The following is a 20,418-nucleotide window of genomic DNA, read 5'->3' on the forward strand; positions in this document are numbered from 1 at the left end:
GTACAAAAGCTTGGAGCTGGTTTGAGGGCACAATAAGTAAGGGATAAGGTTTCAAACGAAGCTCCAAGGCCACATAAAAACCAATGGTTTTTATTTGTATCATCAACAGGGCTACCGATAGCGACTAGCTGATCACATATGGATTTGAATTTTGCACCAAACTTTGAAACAAAAGATGATCCTTTTTGAAGTTAACGCAGGCTATCACGAAGAATGTCCATACGTTTTTTAGAATCTTGTCGATAAACAACTTGAAGAGCATTCCATACTTCGTGAGTTGTGGTAAGACCTAGGGTTTTGGCCATTACAACTTCAGTGAGAGAAGCTTGAATGATGAGAAAAGCTTTTTGATCTGCTTCGAGCCATAAGGCGTACGCAGGGTTTGGGGCAGAAACACCAGTAGCATTAGGGGCTGAAGTTTTTGAAGGGGCAACTATGGTGCCATCGATGTGGCCCGATAGTTTTTGATATGCGAGAACGGTGAGAAGTTGATTACGCCATAGTAAATAATTTGTGGGGGATAGTTTGACAGTGATCATGTGGAGAATGGTGTTAAGAGAAAGAGAAGAAGAATCAGAAGATTGGTTGCCGTCAATCATAGTGAGAGGAAAAAGAGACCTAATATGATACCATATAAGGCGTATAAAGTTCACCTTAAAAGATTTCCTTGTATTCAATACTATATATAATACAGAGAATACAAAGATAACATAACAAAATATGCTAAAATATAGAGACTAGATAAATACAATAAATAACTATGATTTATCGCTAATAAAAGAACTAACATATTGCATGGTCTATACAAAGTTCACACCAATATAACCTTCTTCAAGTAACATCTAACAATATCTTAGACCAAAAGCAGTTACAATAAACTAAAAGTGGTGGAAACTATAAATATATAATAAACTAAAAAGAAATGGTAAATATAAATTAAAAACTGTTCATAATCACAAAAAGAAATCAAAATAATATAAAATAGTCAAAAAGTCATGTCTGTAATCATCAACTTTTTAAGTGCGGATAAAATTCCCCCGTCAGATTTGCATGATTAGATAAATTATATTGTAGAGGCACTTATTGCTTCGTCTTCTTGCTTCACTGGTTGTTGACGAAGGGACTTCACTGGTTGTTGACGAAGGGACTGGGATTCGATTTGGTCATCCTCACCATCTTCACAAAATCGATCCTTAGGCGGCGTTCGGTAGCGGAATCTTCGATTTATGAACCATTGACCAGTCTATCGATTTCATCTAAACGCAGGACTCAGCTACCACAACATCGAAATTACAACTAAATATGTTCGCAAATCAGCAGTGAATAATTCTTTTATAAAGCATTAGGCTTTATTCGATTTCCTGGTACTAATTTCTATTCGAGTTCCTAGTACTCATCAAAAAAAGATATTGCAAGGTTAGCATCTCTTTCCCTGTAATTTTACATATCGAAATTTCCGAACATGTTGTGGTTCATCAATTTTTTCGCATCTCAATTGGTGAACTGCAATTATAAATTTTGAGTTCAATTTCAAGCTTAACATCTATTTTGACCAAACAATCTGCAATGTATCTTTGATAAATTGGGATTGTCAATGGTATATTTGTTAGTAATGGGATTAGAAATTTCAAATTAAAACCCAAAACAAATGTGTGATGGTCAATGGTGTTGGGGACGTTTTGTTTGTGGCTAATCTCTATGCTTAGTTTGTTAGCTACTTAGGTTAGTGATTTGATATCTTTGGCCTAATATTGCTTAGTTTTTCCACGTGATTGTGTTGTATCTGTCATCTTGTACCTTCCCAACTTGTTGGTTCTTTGTTTTCAATATATTTTAGCTGTTAATGATTTTGATTTATAATTTTGGGAACAAAATCGATTTTGGTTGATGATTTTGATTTTCATCTTGTTCAAGATTTCTGCTGGTTTTTGTTATAAACTGCAACTTTTCATTATAAACCTTTTAATTTCATTTTGATGCAGTTATGCCTAATCATCAATCAAGTGTTTGACCATTCTGAATTTTGGGTTTCCAAAGTACCAATCCCATTGGAATTAGTTGTAGGTTTGGGGGTTTGGGTTTCCAAAGTTCCAATCCTTTTGAAATATTGATGTTTTGAACTCTGTCATTAAGATCACATGGGAAAACCACAGTAAAAATCTTCCTTTCCCTGACTTTCTATGTTAAGTTGTTTTTTGTGGTTAATTTGGTATTACTCTTTACATTTTATCCGGATCTTTTTTTTTGTGCTGTCCCTGACGAAAATTCCTGGTTAGTTAATGTGTTTGGCTTTATATATCATCAGTGAACCTCATCACCCTTTGTGCCTTTTCAGTTGTTACAATCTGTTTTCTTGAAAACTTTTGTCAGAAACAAACGAATCATGTGGTCCCTAGAAAAGTTTGCTCACTTAGGAATTCCTCTGGAAGATATATTACAAGCAACAAACAACTTCGCTGATGAATATATGATTAGGCGTGGTGGTTCTGGACAAATCTACAAAGGAGTGCTCATTGGGGCTGCAGGCTCTGTCACTGTCGTATTCAAGCGGCTTCGTAGAGCATTTGGCCAAGGATCATCAGAGTTCTGGGAAGAGATTATGGTTCTTTCTGAATGTAGACATGAAAATATCATAAACTTTGTTGGCTTCTGTGATGAGGGGAACGAGATGATCCTTGTCTACGAGTTTGCAAAAAATGGAAGCCTCGACCTACATTTACATAGTGCTAACCTCACTTGGTTGAAGCGCCTCCAAATTTGCCTTGGTGCAGCTCGTGGCTTAAGTTATCTTCATAATCCTACAGAAACCCAGCTGAGAATTATTCATGGTGACTTGAATAGCGCAAATATTCTTTTAGACAAAAGTTGGCATGCAAAGATAGCTGATTTTGGCTTATCTACAATTGATCCGCAACTCAGTGAATTTGTTACCAATCCCATTGGTACATTTGGCTATGTGGATCCTCAATACATTGAAACTGGTGTTCTAACAAAAGAGTCGGACATATACTCTTTTGGGATGGTATTAATGGAAGTTCTTTGTGGAAGACTAGTAAATGAAAAGGGGAAACCGCTTCTTGGTGCTATGGTACACCAGTATTATAAAGAAGGAAAACTTATGGAAATCATAGATCCAATTCTAAGAAAACAAATGAGCGCAGATTCCTTGGATCTTTTTTCTGCTATTGCATATCAATGCCTTAAAAGAGAACGCAAGGAACGCCCGTCGATCATTGAGGTTGTGGAAAAGCTTGAGCAGGTTTTGGAGCTTCAACATAAATTTGAGGAGGCGTTAGCACATCAACAAGTAAGTTGCTATATACATTGACTACTCATTTTCGATCGTTATTTCATCAATAGTTCATTTAAACATCTATATGCACTATATAAATGATCACGTGCAAAATTTTATAATGGGGTGTTGGGGAGTTGTAAATTTAATTACTACCCGCATTTCAACTCTTATACTTGCGGCAACAAATTAAATTTATTCTTTGTATTTAATTTTTGGAGGCAGTCACACAATTCAAACAGTGTAAAATTTGAACTACCATGTAAACCTTAACAAACTACACAAAATCATATGACTTAAAAATGTGAAGAATAGAGAAAGTACAACTAAACACTTAGATTGTGTTGAGTGGGCATAAGTAGTTTATTATTTAATGTAATTTGGTGTTGAATAAGACTATTGAAGTAGGTTATAAAGTTTTCTTTTAAATAAATATTTAAGATAACTTCTTAATAATTTTATTACATTTTTTCCCACAAGTTTGCAAATACATCTTAAATGCTCATTTTTCGCTAAAAATATACATATAAATATATATTATAGTTTTTATTTTAGGAGAGACCAAAACTTTTCGTTATGATGGTGTTCATTTCAAATTTTTTTTTTTAACACCCTTACCAAATAGAAATATAATAAGAGATCAAAATAACGCATATTATAGTTTGACTTTAACTTTTTTTTTTTTTTTTTTTTTTTTTTTTTTTTTTTTTTCGTTCTTTCTAAATTTTAGAGTAATTAACATTCCAAATAAATTTTACTAAAAGGACCATAATTATTTATTTATTATTTTAAAAATTATACTTCAAAACAAATTTTAAATCTCATTAAAAAAACATTGTAATCAAGAATAATCACATTTATTTGAATAAGGTTTCATACCCAATTACTTTAAATTTTAATAATATATCCAAATATCATTTATGTTATGTTATATTTTTCATCTAACTTATTATCTAATTTTTTCTTTATTACTTTATTACTTAGTTAATTAGCGACATCTTGTTTATTAGACACTAATTTTTTTTTTTTTGCTAAAAGCTATATTGTCAGCTCATACACTAAACACAAACTTAATAGTATGGATAAATTACCTTAATCTCTGTACTTATATATGCTGAAAATTGGTTAGGGTTTAAAATTTTCCTACATCCACACCTCTAAGTATTTGTGAACCTTAAACATTTGTATTTATTTTATAGGACAAGAGTAATTACTCCGTAAATGTTAAATGTTGTATGCAATTTTCTTTGAATTGGCCCCAAGAAACCCTAGTGTTTTCATTAAAAATCTTTTAGAGATCTAATGTAAAAAAAGAACACATATAATAAGACTATTTTTGCAATTTACTCTTAAAGTTTAAATTATTTAAGTTTTTACCCAATCAAATTAAGTGTTGAGAAGTTCGCATATTTGTTTTTTTATAGGATGATGAAACCTTTGACAAAATTTTGATATACAAAAATAGGATCGGTCCTGGGGATTTAAATATGTTTAAATGCGCAGAACGAACCAGAAAAAAGCTCTTACCACTATATATATATATATATATATATATATATATATATATATATATATAGGTTCAGGTTCATTTGAGACCATTCTAATTTTGTGAGACCGTGAGATCAAATCTAAAAATAATTTTAAAATGCAAAATAAATGGAAAAATCCAAAAATTCTTTTTTTAAATATTATTTTCGGAACTTGAATTAACTAAAAAAAATAAAAAAAATAAAAAAAAATTCTATTTTTTTTGAAAAATACGTCAAATATTCTAAATAGAATATTACACTGTACATATTCTAAAAATAATTTTAAAATGCAAAATAAATGGAAAAATCAAAAAATTCTTTTTTTAAATATTATTTTGGGAACATGAATTAACTAAAAAAAATAAAAAATAAATAAAAAAATGCGTCTCACGGTCTCACAATTTATAGGTGATCTCAAATGAACCTAACCCTATATATATATATATATATATATATATATATATATATATATATATATATATATATATATATATATATATATATATATATATATATATATATATATATATATATATAACATAAAAAGTTGGGCCTTTACATTTGCCCACTTTGCACCCTCAACACCCTCGTTTACAAAAACAATACAAAAAAATCAATCAAAAGTAAAAGCAAAAGCAGGCAGTTAGGCATGAGGCCCACAACATACTATCAAACACCTTGCAAACCACTTTCAAACTTGTCATCTCATTATCGTCGTTGTAAAATTTCCCATGCCAATCTATATATCTATCTTCTATAGGGACCACAATTTATAAAAACATATTATTAGTATATATATATATATATATATATATATATATATATATATATATATATATATATATATATATATATATTCGAATTCAAATTATTGAATTTGTACGTTTAATGCATTAAATTAAATACTTATTATTATTTAAATGCTATATATTTTAATAATTATATAATAATTAAATTATAATCTATTGTATTCATGTTAATATTGTATTAAAAATTAATTAACTATAAATAAAGAAAATAATTTTTTTAGTTATAAAATGTTTCTTAACGTATCAAGAGAGATCGTATATGAATGAATATAGACACTACAATGAGAGTAATTATAAAAAGGGAAATTTTGTATATGGCATTTTAAGCATCAAAATATCATATATATGCTCAACTTAATTTGTAAGTATCATATTTATTCTTCATAAACTTTCAAAATATCATATTTTCCCAAATCGTTTTTTTTAACATTTTTAAAATATTATAATCATTTTAAAATATTATTTTTATCGTTAACTACAATACCCTCTATATAAATCTATGTTTGAAATACTATAAATATCATCATAAACTATTAAATTATTATATTTACCCTGATTATTATTTTAATTTTAATAAATTCATAAATATCAATACATAAGATCAGACTCAAAACTCTAGCAAAATTCAAACTAAGCCATTTAAAAAGAATTCGAATGATTTCTATTTCATCATTGCTCAAAATCACAAAAATAATTTATGACACCAAAACACCAAAACGGTTTATAAAACCAAAATGGCGTTTGCTTATGTTTCTATTTCAAGCTTGATTTCATAAAGTAGGTTTTTGTTTCAAGATTTTGGGAGTATATGGTATTTAGGTTAGCTCCAAGTGAAAACAGGGTGTATATATATATATATATATATATATATATATATATATATATATATATATATATATATATAATGTGAATTAGAAAAAATATTTATGTACTAACTTTCTTTTTATAAATATTAGGTTGCAGATAATTTGAAAGACAATCGAGAAGGTGAAGAGGACTTCAAGGTACTGAAATTCAAAACTTAAACATAATTATCATAACCCTTTTTCTTCTTTCCTTCAAAAATACTATAAGTCGAATTCTCAAAGTGAGGTATTGGGTCCAAAACCAACCATATTTCATTGAACTTGGGGGTAGTTGTGTTGTGAGGTTTCGAGGGTACCCATGGGAAATTCATTAGTAGCAAAACAAGTGTAGTTTTTATTGTAGAAAATTAGTTTAATACTTCTTAAATTTTAATGAGATATTTAACAGCTAATTAATCATTACTAATTAGTTAAAATCTTAGTAAAAGTACAAAATCTTATAATATAATATAATAATACTCTAATACAAAGTAAAAAGTTGCATTCAAAATAATAGTTACTCAAAACATCCCATTGTTTTAAATTCTAATCATTTAATTTTATTAATTTTCTAATTTGATAAATTATATGATTTTTTTTCTTTTATTTTGTTTTATTTTTATATAATAAAATAATAAAAAATCAAATCAATATCTATCGATGTTCATTTTAATTAACTTTCTTTATATTAATTTTTTTTGTTTCTATTTTTCAAAATAAAACATTCACGTGGATGTCTATGATTGAACACAAAATAGTCAAAGTAAACCTTCAATTATGCAATTCAAGAGTACAAATCAAGATCCTTATAGACATTTTTTTATGTGTATACATCATATTATATGGGGTTTAATTTGTTTCATTTAAACTAAGAATCAAACGGACACAAAAAGTATTTGTTTTGGAAGCCTTGAATGTGCAAGTCATTTTTAACAAGGAGAAAAACAACTCATGGCTCCTACTACTACCAAGATGAATCAATGTATAACTTATACTTCAACCAAGAACAAGCAAGACAAAATTCATATCCACTTATGAATAAAATTCCAAATGAATTTCTTTCATATGTTACAGTTATAGAAAATATGGTAGGAGATGAAAATTGTGGATTCCAAGTAATAGTTGTTTCCTTTGATCATGGTGAAAATTATTGGCGTCAATTTCAGTCGGATTTACACAAGTTATTGTCGTATCTACTTGGTCACAAATTTCATAAAACTAGATTAAGAAAATTTCAATTAGTGATTTGTATTGTTTTAAATGTCACCATAAATCACTTCATACTCTTTAGGGTGTGCTACTAAGTCGTCGTAAATCCGAATATTCTTCACTATGACTGAGGCAAACAAATGTTCGAAAATCCACAACAATAACATTTTCTACATGTGTGCGTGTGTGATTTATGGATGAACGTTGATAGATTTTGATTGATTTCATTATTTATTACAATACAAAAAATTAAATAAGAATAGGAATAATAAGAATAATAAAATAAAATAAAAGTAAAATATCACATAATTTGTCAAAATAAAAGAGAATTTAAAATGATTAGAATTCTTTTAAGATGATGAGATGTTTGAATGATTAAAATGGAAACGTGGTCTATTTGGTAAAAGAATTATTAAAGAATTAAAGAAATTTATTGATTACACCCAACTCAACTTTAGCTTTGTGTGAAATAAATAACAACATATCCTATTTATATTGAAACCTGAAGTTGTGAAAAAATAAAGAAACTTTCTATGTCATCCCACTTTTCAAATCAGAATTTTCATTTTTAAACCATAATAGAACAACTCAAAAACCTGTTTTTCCTTAAAAGATCATGGTCATACATTCATTTAAAACATCGTTACAATATAATAAAGAGTTTAATGGAAATCTTAAAACATAATTGCTTCCTCAATACGAGTACAATCACATTGGAGCCTTTCCGCGATCAGAGGAATTAAGAGGAATCAACTGAATAACATTAATTTTACAGCTATAAACCAAAATTTAGTGAGTTTCCCAAAATACCACATATAACAATATACATACAATGCATAAAAATAATGGCGTTCATCACAAAGCTGGACCGTCATTTGGTCTTCAGGATAAAGTTGGTCCGTCCTGAGTATTTTGGCCTCAACACAAAAATTGGACCGGCCTCAACTTTTAAACTTATAATATGTTGACATATAATAGGAAAACAATAAACAATCCAACAACAATAAGCAAAAGACTAAATTTTTCTGCTTACCTAACAACATACTATAGTATATCTACATCCTAACATACATGTGACACATACTGTAATATATGGTACAATGATAAAAACTCATCTGAATATACTTTCATGACTATCAAATAAGATTGGCCGGTCAAAAGAGTTGGGAGACTGGACCATTTTGAAATATAGCCTTGCTGAAATCCAACAACCAAGAAACGTGTCTATAATAGACACATCTCCCGTAAGTAGACCCATCAATAATTTTAACTGGAATTAATGACTAATCTAGTATCTATAGGTTCATAATGGCTACAAATATAATCAGTTATTACTTGACGTAATCTGGACGACTATGTGTGTAACTTCAATGCTTCCTTTCCTTATAAGTATCCCTCCAAAACTTCTAGAGCTTCGCTAATGAGATTACATAATAAGAAATCGAATCATGACGAACCAAGATCTCGAGAGGGAGAGAGATTCTTGAAAGTGAAAAGGTGCAAGGAAGGAGTGAGGGTGGTCCTTTATTTATAGGGATGGAAATCATTGGACGCGCCACACCCTAGAAGGGATGTGCAGTGCACTTGTTGCAGGCCTGTCATTTTTTAATTGGTGGTGGTTGGTTGGCTAGTGGCATTTAATGTCGCCAACTGCCCTCATTGTCGTCAGGTTTCTGCCATTTTCTCACTAACTCTAGATAATTGTAACTTTCTCATACGAGTTCCGTCTTTGATGTTCTTTATCTCCATGGGTTTGTAATTCTGTCTACTACAACTTTCATGTTGAGCAATTTCACTAAAGCACAATACATTTTTACTTTATATTTTATAGACTAAAGCTTCTTCTTATAAAATATTTAAAATGAAAACAGGGTGTTACACCTTTTGAAAAGGAAACAAAAAAACCTAAAAATGTAACAGAATATGTTTTCCAGGAAGCCCAAAAATCAATCAAGCTTAGTGTTCATAGAATGGAGGTAGGTTGTCCTTCGGCTTTCCTTCGGAGATTAGGTAAGGGATGAAGAAGTCCAGCTGATTGGAGGGTTTCCCACTTATTTCGTTGACACACGACACATTCTCGGATAAAAACATGGATGGTAGCCTTCCAATCCAACCCTTCCAATAAAAATCACTACGTATCTGTTCCATCGCCTTATGTACCCCTTCATGAGTGGCATTATGAACCATTGAAACCACTTCATCTACTAGTGGAGAGCTGGATTTTAAATATACCTACCCGTCATGAATGATCAACCAGTCTTTAACAACCTACTTGTTGTCCTCATTTCCGTCAATTATCCTTCTTCGCAACTCCCGGAGTTCATCATCTGTTTCAATTTCAACGCATTAGAGTGTAGAATATTTTTGGTTGCAAATCTAACATCAAAAAGAGTTCTCCAGTCTCATTTTGTTCCTCTTTTCCTTGATAGTGCATCGGTGGCTCAGTTTAACGACCCTGCTCTATATTCGATAGTAAAGTCAAACCCAAGTAATTTGTTGATGCAATGTTGTTGTGGAGAGGTGGTTAGCCATTGGTCAAGCAAGAACCGGAGGCTATAGTGGTCGATTTTGATCAAAAAGTGTCGAGCCCATAGGCAGGGCAGCCAATGAGCCACCGCTTTGGCCAACCCAATTAGCTTATGTTCATAGGTTGGAAGTTTTTGATGACGATCAACCAATTTACGACTGAAGAAAGCCTTCTGCAATATGACACCAATTCCACTAAGTGATACATCACACTCAAGGATAAAAGCTGCTATGAAATCTGGAAACGCAAGAACTGGGGAATTGGAGAGCGCTTCGTTCAACTGATTAAAGGCGAGTTTGGACTCGAGACTAAACGCAAAACTCTTACGACATAACATACCCGTCAACGGAATCGCGATAACCCTGTGGTCCTTGATAAACTTACAATAGTACCCCGTTAACCCGTACAACGTTCGAATGTTGTGTGGTTTTGGCCAATCACAAATGGCTTCAATCTTTATTTGATCGACTGCCACCCCGTTTTCATGAACAATGTGCCCCAAATAAGCTACTTCTCGGCTTCCAAAAGTACATTTCGTTTGCTTCAAATATAAATTGTGCCTGCAATAGCTCAAAAACGATTCGAAGACATAGAGGGGCTATTCACTAAAATATCATCAAAAAAAAAATGAGAACACACTTATGTAGATACGCATGAAATACTTCGTTTATCAAGATTTGGAATGTGGAGGGGGCATTGGATAACTAGAAGGGCATTACCAGAAATTCAAAATGTCCATGGTGAGTGCGAAATGCAGTTTTCTCAATATCAGGCTGGAACATGAGTACCAGATGGTATCCCAGTGTTAGATCCAACTTGGTGAAGACTGAAACACCATGCAACTCATCGAGGAGCTCTTCAACCATAGGTATCAGGAATTTATCTTTCACTGTTTTTGAGTTGAGCTCCCTGTAATCCATGCAGAAACGCTACATTTTTTCATGTTTTTTTGGCTAGTAGTATGGGTGAGGAAAACAGTGATTGTCTAGGTCTGATAGTTCCACTTCTCAACATCTCTGTGCATTGCTTTTCTATTTTGTCCTTGAGAAGATGAGGGTACTGGTAAGGACGGACAGCTACCGGTTTGGTGTCGGCTTTGAGACGGATACGGTGGGCATAGGACCGAGAGGGAGGCATCCCTTGTGGCGTTTTAAAAATATTTTCAAATTCATCCAAAAGTTCGTCTAAATTTTGTTCTAGGCTATCGTTCTAGGTGAGCACTGCCAAGCTTGTTGCGTCGGAGGACTCGCCAAACCATTTAATATTCTTCCTTTTAACCGTGAACTCCATTTCCCGGACCATAAAATCTCATAATATCTTTCCGAGTTGTTGTAGCCACCGGATCCCCAAGACTATATCAAACCCTTCCAAGGGGATGGCAAACATAGGTGCACTGAATTCAAACCCCTGTACTTCTACTGAAAAGTCCTTGCTAATTCCACTACTAGTCATTCGACCACCGTCAAGTAATGCATCTCGGAGCCCGGGTTGGTGTTGGATTGGCACACCTAGCTGTTCCACTGCCTTCCTTGCTATGAAATTGTGGGTGCTCTCACTGGCTAGAAGTACCCAAGAAACCCCATTATGGATCTTATCCCGAACCTGAAAGGTTTGGTCCGTCTTGTCGCCTCTTATTGCATTTAATGAAATTACAGGAGTATCTGATCGCATTTAATGAAATTATGGTAAAAAAGTGATTAGCTTTTTTCTCCTACGCTTGTATGGATTGTCGGACTAGACCGTCACGATTCTTCTCTAGATTGGTTCACCAAAGGACCCAATCCAGACCTTATGGTGGGCTAATCAATTTGTCCGACTACGTTGTTGAACCAACATGTTTGATCTTTCTCGACCTCTTTTTATCCGTCAGAATGCTTTGCATCATTCCCTTATTGCAAAAGACTTGTTATTGAGTTTCGTTTATCCTTATTGTCACAAATGTTGCCAATTGACTTGTTGCACTCAGGATAAACTGAGAAAAATGAGATACCTTTGCTGATTATTGGTGGCTAGTTTTCAGGGTTTCTGCTTGATATGCATATAGGAACGAATTATTTAGAATGGATCATGCCAACATGACTAAACAAATCATTTATAACTTAGACACCATACAACCAACTAGCTAGATATGATGGATAAACATTAGATCCCATAAGATCAACCTTTTAAACATTCCTTTCGTAGACATTATCAACATCTGTTTCTTTATCATTTGTCGGTGATGTTTGATTCCCATCACCCTATTTTTCTTGGAAATTTTGGTCTTTACTCTGGGAATCATATATAGATCTAAGATATGGGCAAAATATGTGTCGTAAACAATATCTGATTTGTAGACGATACCTACATCAAAGATGAGATTCGAATGATAGACAAGACTAGTATTACACTATTATGATCTAAACTAGTCTCAAAACCATTGTCATCGGTGAGACCATCATCAATAGGCAACGTATCAAATTTTCTTGTGATTTGGGTGGCTAAAAATTGTTTATTATTACGTCGCACTCACCGTCTATCTGTGACTGTGAGGTTTAAAACTGATATGTTCTTAAGGGCATTCACTATCGTATTTTTGTAAAAGTTCCTTAATGCTAATTAAGACTTAACATGTTATCTATTATTTTTCATACATGGATGGACCGGTTTATGGTCATAGAGTGATTCCAAACACATACCAGATCTCACAAAGAAATTATATATATATATATATATATATATATATATATATATATATATATATATATATATATATATATTCCTCTTGATCTTGTTTATAATTTACAATATCCTTTAGTTTCAGGTTTTTTTTTTTTATTTTATTATTTTTTTTTTTTATTTTTTTATTTTTTATCAATATTGTTTATTTTAAATAGTTTAATTTATTAGAAATATACTTAAAATATAAAATAATTTACACCATTACAGAAGGTTATAGTCGATAATTCTAAAATGAGACAAATATTAAATATATATGATATGTCAAAATGGAGGCGAAGTTACACTTTGGAGGAGCTACGTTATCTTAGCTAATGGAAATATATAATTATAAAATTGAACACTAGTTCTAAATTTAAAAAAAGAAAAAGAAAACGAGAGAGAAAATGTACAAAAAAAAAAAATGAACGGGAAACTAGAAAGCACATTTTGTAACGAAGTAGGGATTCATCAAATAGACTGTGCATGCATTTATAACTAGTAGTATATTTTTGATCATAGGAATTGAAGTAAAACAGCATAAGGCATGAGGAAATTTAAGATAAAGCAAAAATTTGCAAGACAACTAGCTAGTTTCTATGGATCTTTTGAGTTTTCTGAAATGATAAAAAAAATATCTTTGAGTTATATGTGATCCTCATGTGTGTAGTAATATTATAATAAGCGGGAAATTTAACTTTTATTTTCCACTACACCGACACTCAATGTTGCAGGTGAAAAACATGGATCATATGAAAATCCCACTAGAAGATATAAAGTCAGCAACTTATAATTTTCACGATGATTATAAAATTGGAATTGGTGGATTTGGGAAAGTTTACAAAGCAAAACTCTTCCATTTCGATTTTAGAAAATATGTTAAACAAGGTGGATATAAGACAGTTTCTACGGTGGAACTCTCAAGCTACCAAAGAACACAAAGCACTGTTGCTATTAAGCGGTTAGATAGGAATTCAGGGCAAGGAACTGGGGAATTCTTGCAAGAAATCTCTGTGCTCCCTTACTTTACACACAAAAACCTTGTCACACTTGTTGGATTTTGTGATGAAGATCATGAACGTATTCTTGTGTATGAGTATGCCTCGAATGGGAGTCTTGATAGTCATATTGAAAATAATGATATTCATACATGGACAACACGTCTTCAGATTTGCCTGGATGCTGCCTATGGGCTCGACTTTCTCCATAATGGTGTTGGAGAACATCATAGGATAATACATCGAGATATAAAAAGTTCCAACATTCTATTAGGGAGAAACTACATAGGCATGATTAGTGACTTTGGGTTGTCAAGAATTAGCCCCGCAAATCTGCAAGCGACCTTTCTCATGACTCAAGCTGCTGGCACACTCGCGTATATTGATCCAGAGTATGTCTTGACAAGTACGCTGACAAAGGAGTCTGATGTTTATTCGTTTGGAGTGGTTTTGTTCGAAGCATTGACTGGAAGACTGGCTCGATTCCAATTGTCCAAAGATTACCCAGAACTTCTACCTCAGATGGCTAAACGTTGCTTCCAGCAGAAAAAAGTGAACACGATTATCGATTTGAAGTTCAAGAAAGAATTTGAGAAACTTGGCTCTTCCATTATAGATGATGAAACCTGCCCAGATTCCGTAATGATATTTGCAACAATTGCATATAAATGCTGCCAAGGAAAGCGAGTGGACCGGCCCACAATGGCTGATGTCGTGAAAGAACTTGAGAGAGCATTCAAGTCTCATGTAAGTCATTCATTTTGTTGGTAACATAGATTTCTGGTAAAAAGCTAATATTAGTGTTTGGCAAATTCTGATTATACCTATAGTTAAATCTGTTGTGGAAGTAATTTATCAAAAACTCTTTATTTAGAGTAAATTACACGAATGGTCCCTATGGTTTAGGGTAATTTGCACGCTTAGTCCCTAACTTAATTTTTGAACTCGGAAGGTCCCTACTGTTTGTTTTTGTTACGCGCTTGGTCCCTTTCTTACCTAAAAGGACTATTTTGTCATTAATTTTTTAATTTCTTTAAATAAACACACCCCCAACCCCACCCCCTCACCTTACCTTACCTACCTCATCATTTTTCTCTATTTAAATAATAGTCTTTTTAGGTAAGATAGGGACCAAACGCGTAACAAAAACAAATTGTAGGGACCAAACGTGTAACAAAAACAAACAGTAGGGACCTTCCGAGTTAAAAAAATAAGTTAGGGACCAAGCGTGCAAATTACCCAAAACCATAGGGACCATTCGTGTAATTTACTCCTTTATTTAATTCAATAAATAAGGAGGAAGTAACTTGTCAAAAAATTCTTATTAAGTCAATATGTTTTTCTAATATTATTCTATCTAAACATTTAAAATAGCTTAGGTGTCAAACCACAATGAGTCAATAAGCACTTTAAATAAGTAATCTCAAACACCCCTTAAATCGGAAACAAGAATGGATACATAATATTACAAGGCTTACAGTTATCTTTTCGTAATTTATGCAGGTGAAGGGAGTGGAATCCCTTAGAACGACACTAGATGATGTTATGTCTGCTACAAACAATTTCCATGATATAAAAGACCAAGGACCACTGGGGGAGGTGTACTATGGGGAACTTTCTCACTTCAGTGGACATAACACGGTAACCATAAAGCGGCTCCATCGTTCGGTGGATTCATATGGAGAAGAATTTTGTAAGGTGATTGCTAGCCTTTGTAGGTATAACCATGAGAATGTTGTTCCAGTTATAGGATTTTGTGAAGAGAAGGGTGAGAGGATCGTTGTTTTTGAGCACATGGTTAAAGGAAGTGTAAAACAGCATCTGACCAATAATAGTCTAACATGGAAACAACGGCTCAAGATATGTGTTGATGCTGCACATGGGTTAGCTTACATTCATAGTCATACTGAAATCGATCAACAGTTGATTCATGGTGACATGAAAAGCAGTAGCATTCTTCTTAGGGACGATTGGAAAGCTGCGATTTCTGACTTCATCATATTCAAAGGTGCAGGCAGTTTAGGCTATCTTGATCCACTCTATATGACTACAGGCTCCATAACACAGAAATCAGACGTGTATTCTTTTGGGGTTATTTTATTTGAGATCTTATCTGGGAGATCGGCAGTTGAAAGGATCAAAACTGATCAGAAACAACAGCTTCGTGAACTCCCAAATGATGAGGCTCAACTGAAAAGTGCAAGACCGACAGTTGAAGACGAGCGAGTGGTGTTTCTTGCACAGTTGGCAGCAAAAAGCTTCAAAACCCAAAAAATACAAGATATTATCTTTCATGCTATAAAACAACAAATTGAACCACAATCGTTGGAGATATTTTCAACCATTGCCTATCAATGCTTGATGGAACAACATGAGGATCGACCAACAATGGCTAAAGTTGTAGAGGAACTTGAAAAAGCCTTCAATTGCCAGGTAAGTTCACCTTGACGAGTAGAGAAACTAATGAGCCTTCTTTTAATAGCAAGATTCAGCAAACTGCTTTGCATGCAGTTATAATGTTTTCATCTTTCACACATACACAGGATGAGTGGGAATGGGAGCAAAATCTGCCAACAGATTATAAGAAAATAATCCAAATGTCAAAATATCCGGTGCCCTCCACTATCTCAAAGAAGGATCTCCATTCCCTATTTTCTTCAGGAATCCTCCTTAACAACGAAAAAGTGGTGACTCAATCTCTTTTACCATTATATATGTTTTCCTCATTCGAAATATACATCGATAGACTATAGTCAATAATTCCATGTGTTGGTTTTCCTTGGAATATCTCTTCACTACCATATATAGCATACATGCCTGCCAGAAAAAGAAGATAATATAATAGCACTATAATCAAAATTTTGCATCTAGGAATCATTTACACAACATAGGCTTTTATTTACATATCAAGGAAAAACCACTGTGGGTATTATGTTTTCTTCAAATGAAAGGAATGTTTTTTTTTTTTTCTAGATGATCTTGCAAGCTCAATGCAGCACTGATAAATGATATCTAATATAATCTAATCTCAAAGAAGGTAAAGGTGATTGAAAAACAACTCAAGGCTCATCAGAGGTAGAAACATGAGATCCAAACTCCAAACAAGCAACAATATTGATAAATAACCAGCCATCAATATTATACAAGAAACAAACTAATCATTCCATGCAAGATATAATATATATCAGGACAGAAAGTAACCATTTAGATAAATAACTTATCATTCTCACTGTCTTCTAATCCTCTCGACATCTTCTCTCAACATTCCATGCCTTTTCATAATATAATTAATGCTCTCCGACTCATTTTTAATTTCAATTTTTGCTCATCTTTTATGGCAACAGTGGTTTTCAATAAGCATGGATGGATCAAGAAATGAAATGATACCGGCCAAAAGATTTTCATACAATGATGTTTCTTCTCTGAAGTGGAGATCCATTCAAAAATCAAGGTTCTGTCTACTTTATGTGATTACCACCACTTTCTATTAACTTTTTAAGTCAAGTGATACATGTCACTTAACTTAAAATCATTCTGTTTGGAGTGAACTCTAGCATAAAAATTTCTACTTCTTTTATGAAGTGGAACGTTTGCATCAAATCCATGAGGTTAAAACCTAGCTAGAGTGCATGAGCTTGCTTCGGGAACCACAAGTTTTATAAGTGACTGTACTAAGATATGGTGGAAAACATGTTGGGCTTGGGATCTAAACTTCTAATGAAGTGATAGAAATTCCCTTAGTTTTGTCAAATCTATGTTGAAGTAGAATTCACATTTTTGACTTGAGCCAACGAGTTTTAACAACAAATTTCAAAATATGGGGGCTTGTTTTGTAGTTTTTCTCATCTTATGGGCACATAATTTGGTGGTCTTTTGAGATGTGGAAAATGAAACTGCTGTGCTATGATGATGTGTATATGTGTTTAGTGTTTACAAAAGGAATAATTAGAAAAGAAACAAGAAAATGAAGAACCAAAATTTGCTTCTCATTTTACTTGTGGGGGAACAAAGAAAAGAGGAGAATAATGGAAATGGCAAATCTCAAAAACTCTCCGTAACTAACCTGATACACATTATTAAGCTGCAGCCAAACAAAAACAAACGCTTGAAAAAGACAAAAGTACCCTTATTCACTAAAGATCTTTTGACTTTATTTGGACCTTTTGACCAATTTGTAAGCCACAAATTAAACCCACAGAAACATATATTTATTAGAATCATAGTCTAACATGTAAATTATGAGAAACTACCAACACTTGCTCCTTTTTACAATCTATCAATATGTTGGATAGCATACGATTTTCTGAATCGTAATATGTTTGTGCAGATTTCCAAAGGTCGCAAAGATCTTGGACATCTCAAATCTTAATATTGGAGTTCAGATAAATGCTGAGTTCTTAACTCCAGAGACGATGTATGGAGCTTACCTAGTTTTCAAGTTTTATGATCGAAGAAAGGTTTCCAACAGGCCGATATACATAAACCTTAAATATAAAAAGGCGGGTGAAACCTTAAATGCATATTTTGCAGAGTGGAAAGAAGGTGGAAGTCAGTGGTTGAGAGTTGAATTATTTCGGTTTCAGAGTGATCACAGAAGTACTGATTTTGAATTTCTACTAGAAAGCTTTTCAAAGTATTATTGTGGCATAGGGGGAATATTTGTTGAAGGCATAGAGTTTAACGCCATTCCAATGGTAAATCAAATAGTTAGTGTACCTCTCTTCTTTTTTGTATTTATTTTGGGGAAATTTGTACAAAAATATCATAACGTGGTCATCTAATTGTCTATAGGTGGACTTAGAAAAAAATAAAAAATTGAAGGATGGAACAAACATGGGAGGAGTCTTGAAAACAAAGTTGGAGATGGACTCAGCAGAACAAATGATAGCCGATAATAAAGAAATTATTAAGAGGTCTGGAAACAATGTCCAAAATGCCTCCAATGTAGAGCTGTGCTTACTTCTTTTCAAAGGAGTTCTAATTGACAATGGTGAAAAGGTCTGATGTTTTTCTTTTTCTTAACACAAAATTTGAAAAATTAATTACATATTCTTGTGGTATCATAATGATAAGCGTGTAACTCTATGATGAACAGTTATTCTCCCTAAGTGAAGTCAACGGGAAGAGATGTCATATGCTACCTGCAAAAGCAATTATATACAACTCTTCAAGTATAAAGTTGTGCAACCCTCCAACCGAATCCAGGTTTACTTTATTACTCCTTTCATCTTAGGTTTACTTTAGCAGATTTCATGGAATCACTTAAATTTATAAGACTTAATTAATGTAGGTGCAGATTTGAAGAGGTTGTTGAGATTCTATCTCACCAGGATTTTCGTATCAAATGTGACATTGAGACCAAAATGCTCTCATCAGATACAACCTATGCTTGTTTCCTTGTGTTCAAACTTTCAAAAAAATATCGTGGGCTCAAGTGCCCAGTGAAAGCACGTGATCTAGTACCTCATAGAAAGGAAAGAACCAAAATCATTTCTTTCAGGTACCCAAACACAGTGAATTTAGACAAAATCAAATGGATTCCAGAACAGAGAGAAGATGGATGGATGGAGGTTGAAGTGTGGGAATTTAACGTTGATAGCACGCATAATGATGAGTTTGTTCCTATGGATTTGAAACTGACATGTTATGAAGAAAATATGTCTGGTCTTATTGTGTATGGCATTGAGTTCCGTCCTATAGCATAAGTGTATATTAAGTAACATTTATACATGTTCTTCTAAGTGTATGGTAATCTGTTATTACATCTTTTGTGCTTTTATATTAACTTAATAAAGGCTCAATAGAAGATAGTTCCTCAATACTATGCAGCGCATAGCTAGTTGCATGTCTATACAAGACAAGATAAACTTCTTTTTATAAGAGGGAAAATTACAAAGTAAAAGAAAATACACACAAGAGCTATAGCATTTGTTTTTTTTGTTTATATGGCATCAAAAGTTACAGGGGTGCAATACTATTAATAACCAGAAAACATACCAGTAGAAGTAATGTAATCCTCAAGTGGACATACATGATGATCATCTTAGCTGGAGGAAGCAAAACAACCATACCAACGATTTTCATATACCATGAACAAACCCTTCATCAACCACTCCAAAAGCAGGTTCGCGCTCTTAATTAGAACCCAGATGCAGACAAACGGATGAGTGTTAGCCATAACTTTCAACCCACTTGTATACAATTGATATCGATCTTTCACAGGTAAGGTCATTCATTTTCAAAAGATCCTCTCTCTCTCTCTCTCTCTCTCTCTCTCTCTTCAAGACATTATTAAAAAAGAAAGGTTTTAAACAATGCTGGATTGTATAGCTACTTGGAATTTAGTAATGAAAATGGTGCAAAAGATTTTGACTGTGAAGAGATAGAAGTTTGGTCCAAGTGGTTCTGTTGATTATTCCCATGGAAAAGAGACTTCATTTATAATGAAAAAGCTACCTGGCTTCCCATTCTTTGTCTTCCTTGTTCTTTCCCATAATTGTTGGGTAATTTGG

General features: G+C 32.9%; 1 protein-coding gene across 3 annotated transcripts; it reads left to right on the forward strand.

The window, feature by feature from the left end:
* Nucleotides 1-1,068: 1,068 nt before the first annotated feature.
* On the forward strand, nt 1,069-19,725 carry LOC145052637 (uncharacterized). 3 transcript variants are annotated; one of them, XM_079000488.1, is made up of 11 exons: nt 1,069-1,416; nt 2,371-3,307; nt 6,587-6,634; nt 13,643-14,653; nt 15,410-16,339; nt 16,450-16,593; nt 17,251-17,357; nt 18,234-18,600; nt 18,698-18,904; nt 19,002-19,111; nt 19,197-19,725. In XM_079000488.1, exons 2-11 carry the CDS (start codon nt 2,384-2,386, stop codon nt 19,609-19,611), a joined length of 4,263 nt encoding a protein of 1,420 aa, XP_078856614.1. In that variant the 5' UTR covers nt 1,069-1,416; nt 2,371-2,383; the 3' UTR covers nt 19,612-19,725. The 3 variants fall into 3 exon arrangements, with proteins under 3 accessions (XP_078856614.1, XP_078856616.1, XP_078856615.1); XM_079000490.1 differs by having other exon boundaries at nt 19,203-19,725; XM_079000489.1 differs by having other exon boundaries at nt 16,450-16,590.
* The last annotated feature ends 693 nt before the right edge of the window (nt 19,726-20,418 follow it).

The sequence above is a fragment of the Lactuca serriola genome, chromosome 5 (assembly GCF_051521515.1).
Source record: "Lactuca serriola cultivar US96UC23 chromosome 5, Lser_US96UC23_V15, whole genome shotgun sequence".
Taxonomy (NCBI): Eukaryota; Viridiplantae; Streptophyta; class Magnoliopsida; order Asterales; family Asteraceae; genus Lactuca; species Lactuca serriola.

What these genes read in the sequence shown, in the direction of transcription:
- LOC145052637 (XM_079000488.1), top strand. Translation starts at nt 2,384, where the DNA reads ATGTGGTCCCTAGAAAAGTTTGCTCACTTAGGAATTCCTCTGGAAGAT. An exon ending in AAAAAGCCTTCAATTGCCAG is followed by an intron (nt 16,340 to 16,449) that starts GTAAGTTCACCT and finishes ACACATACACAG; the next exon opens with GATGAGTGGGAATGGGAGCA. An exon ending in TAATTGACAATGGTGAAAAG is followed by an intron (nt 18,905 to 19,001) that starts GTCTGATGTTTT and finishes TATGATGAACAG; the next exon opens with TTATTCTCCCTAAGTGAAGT.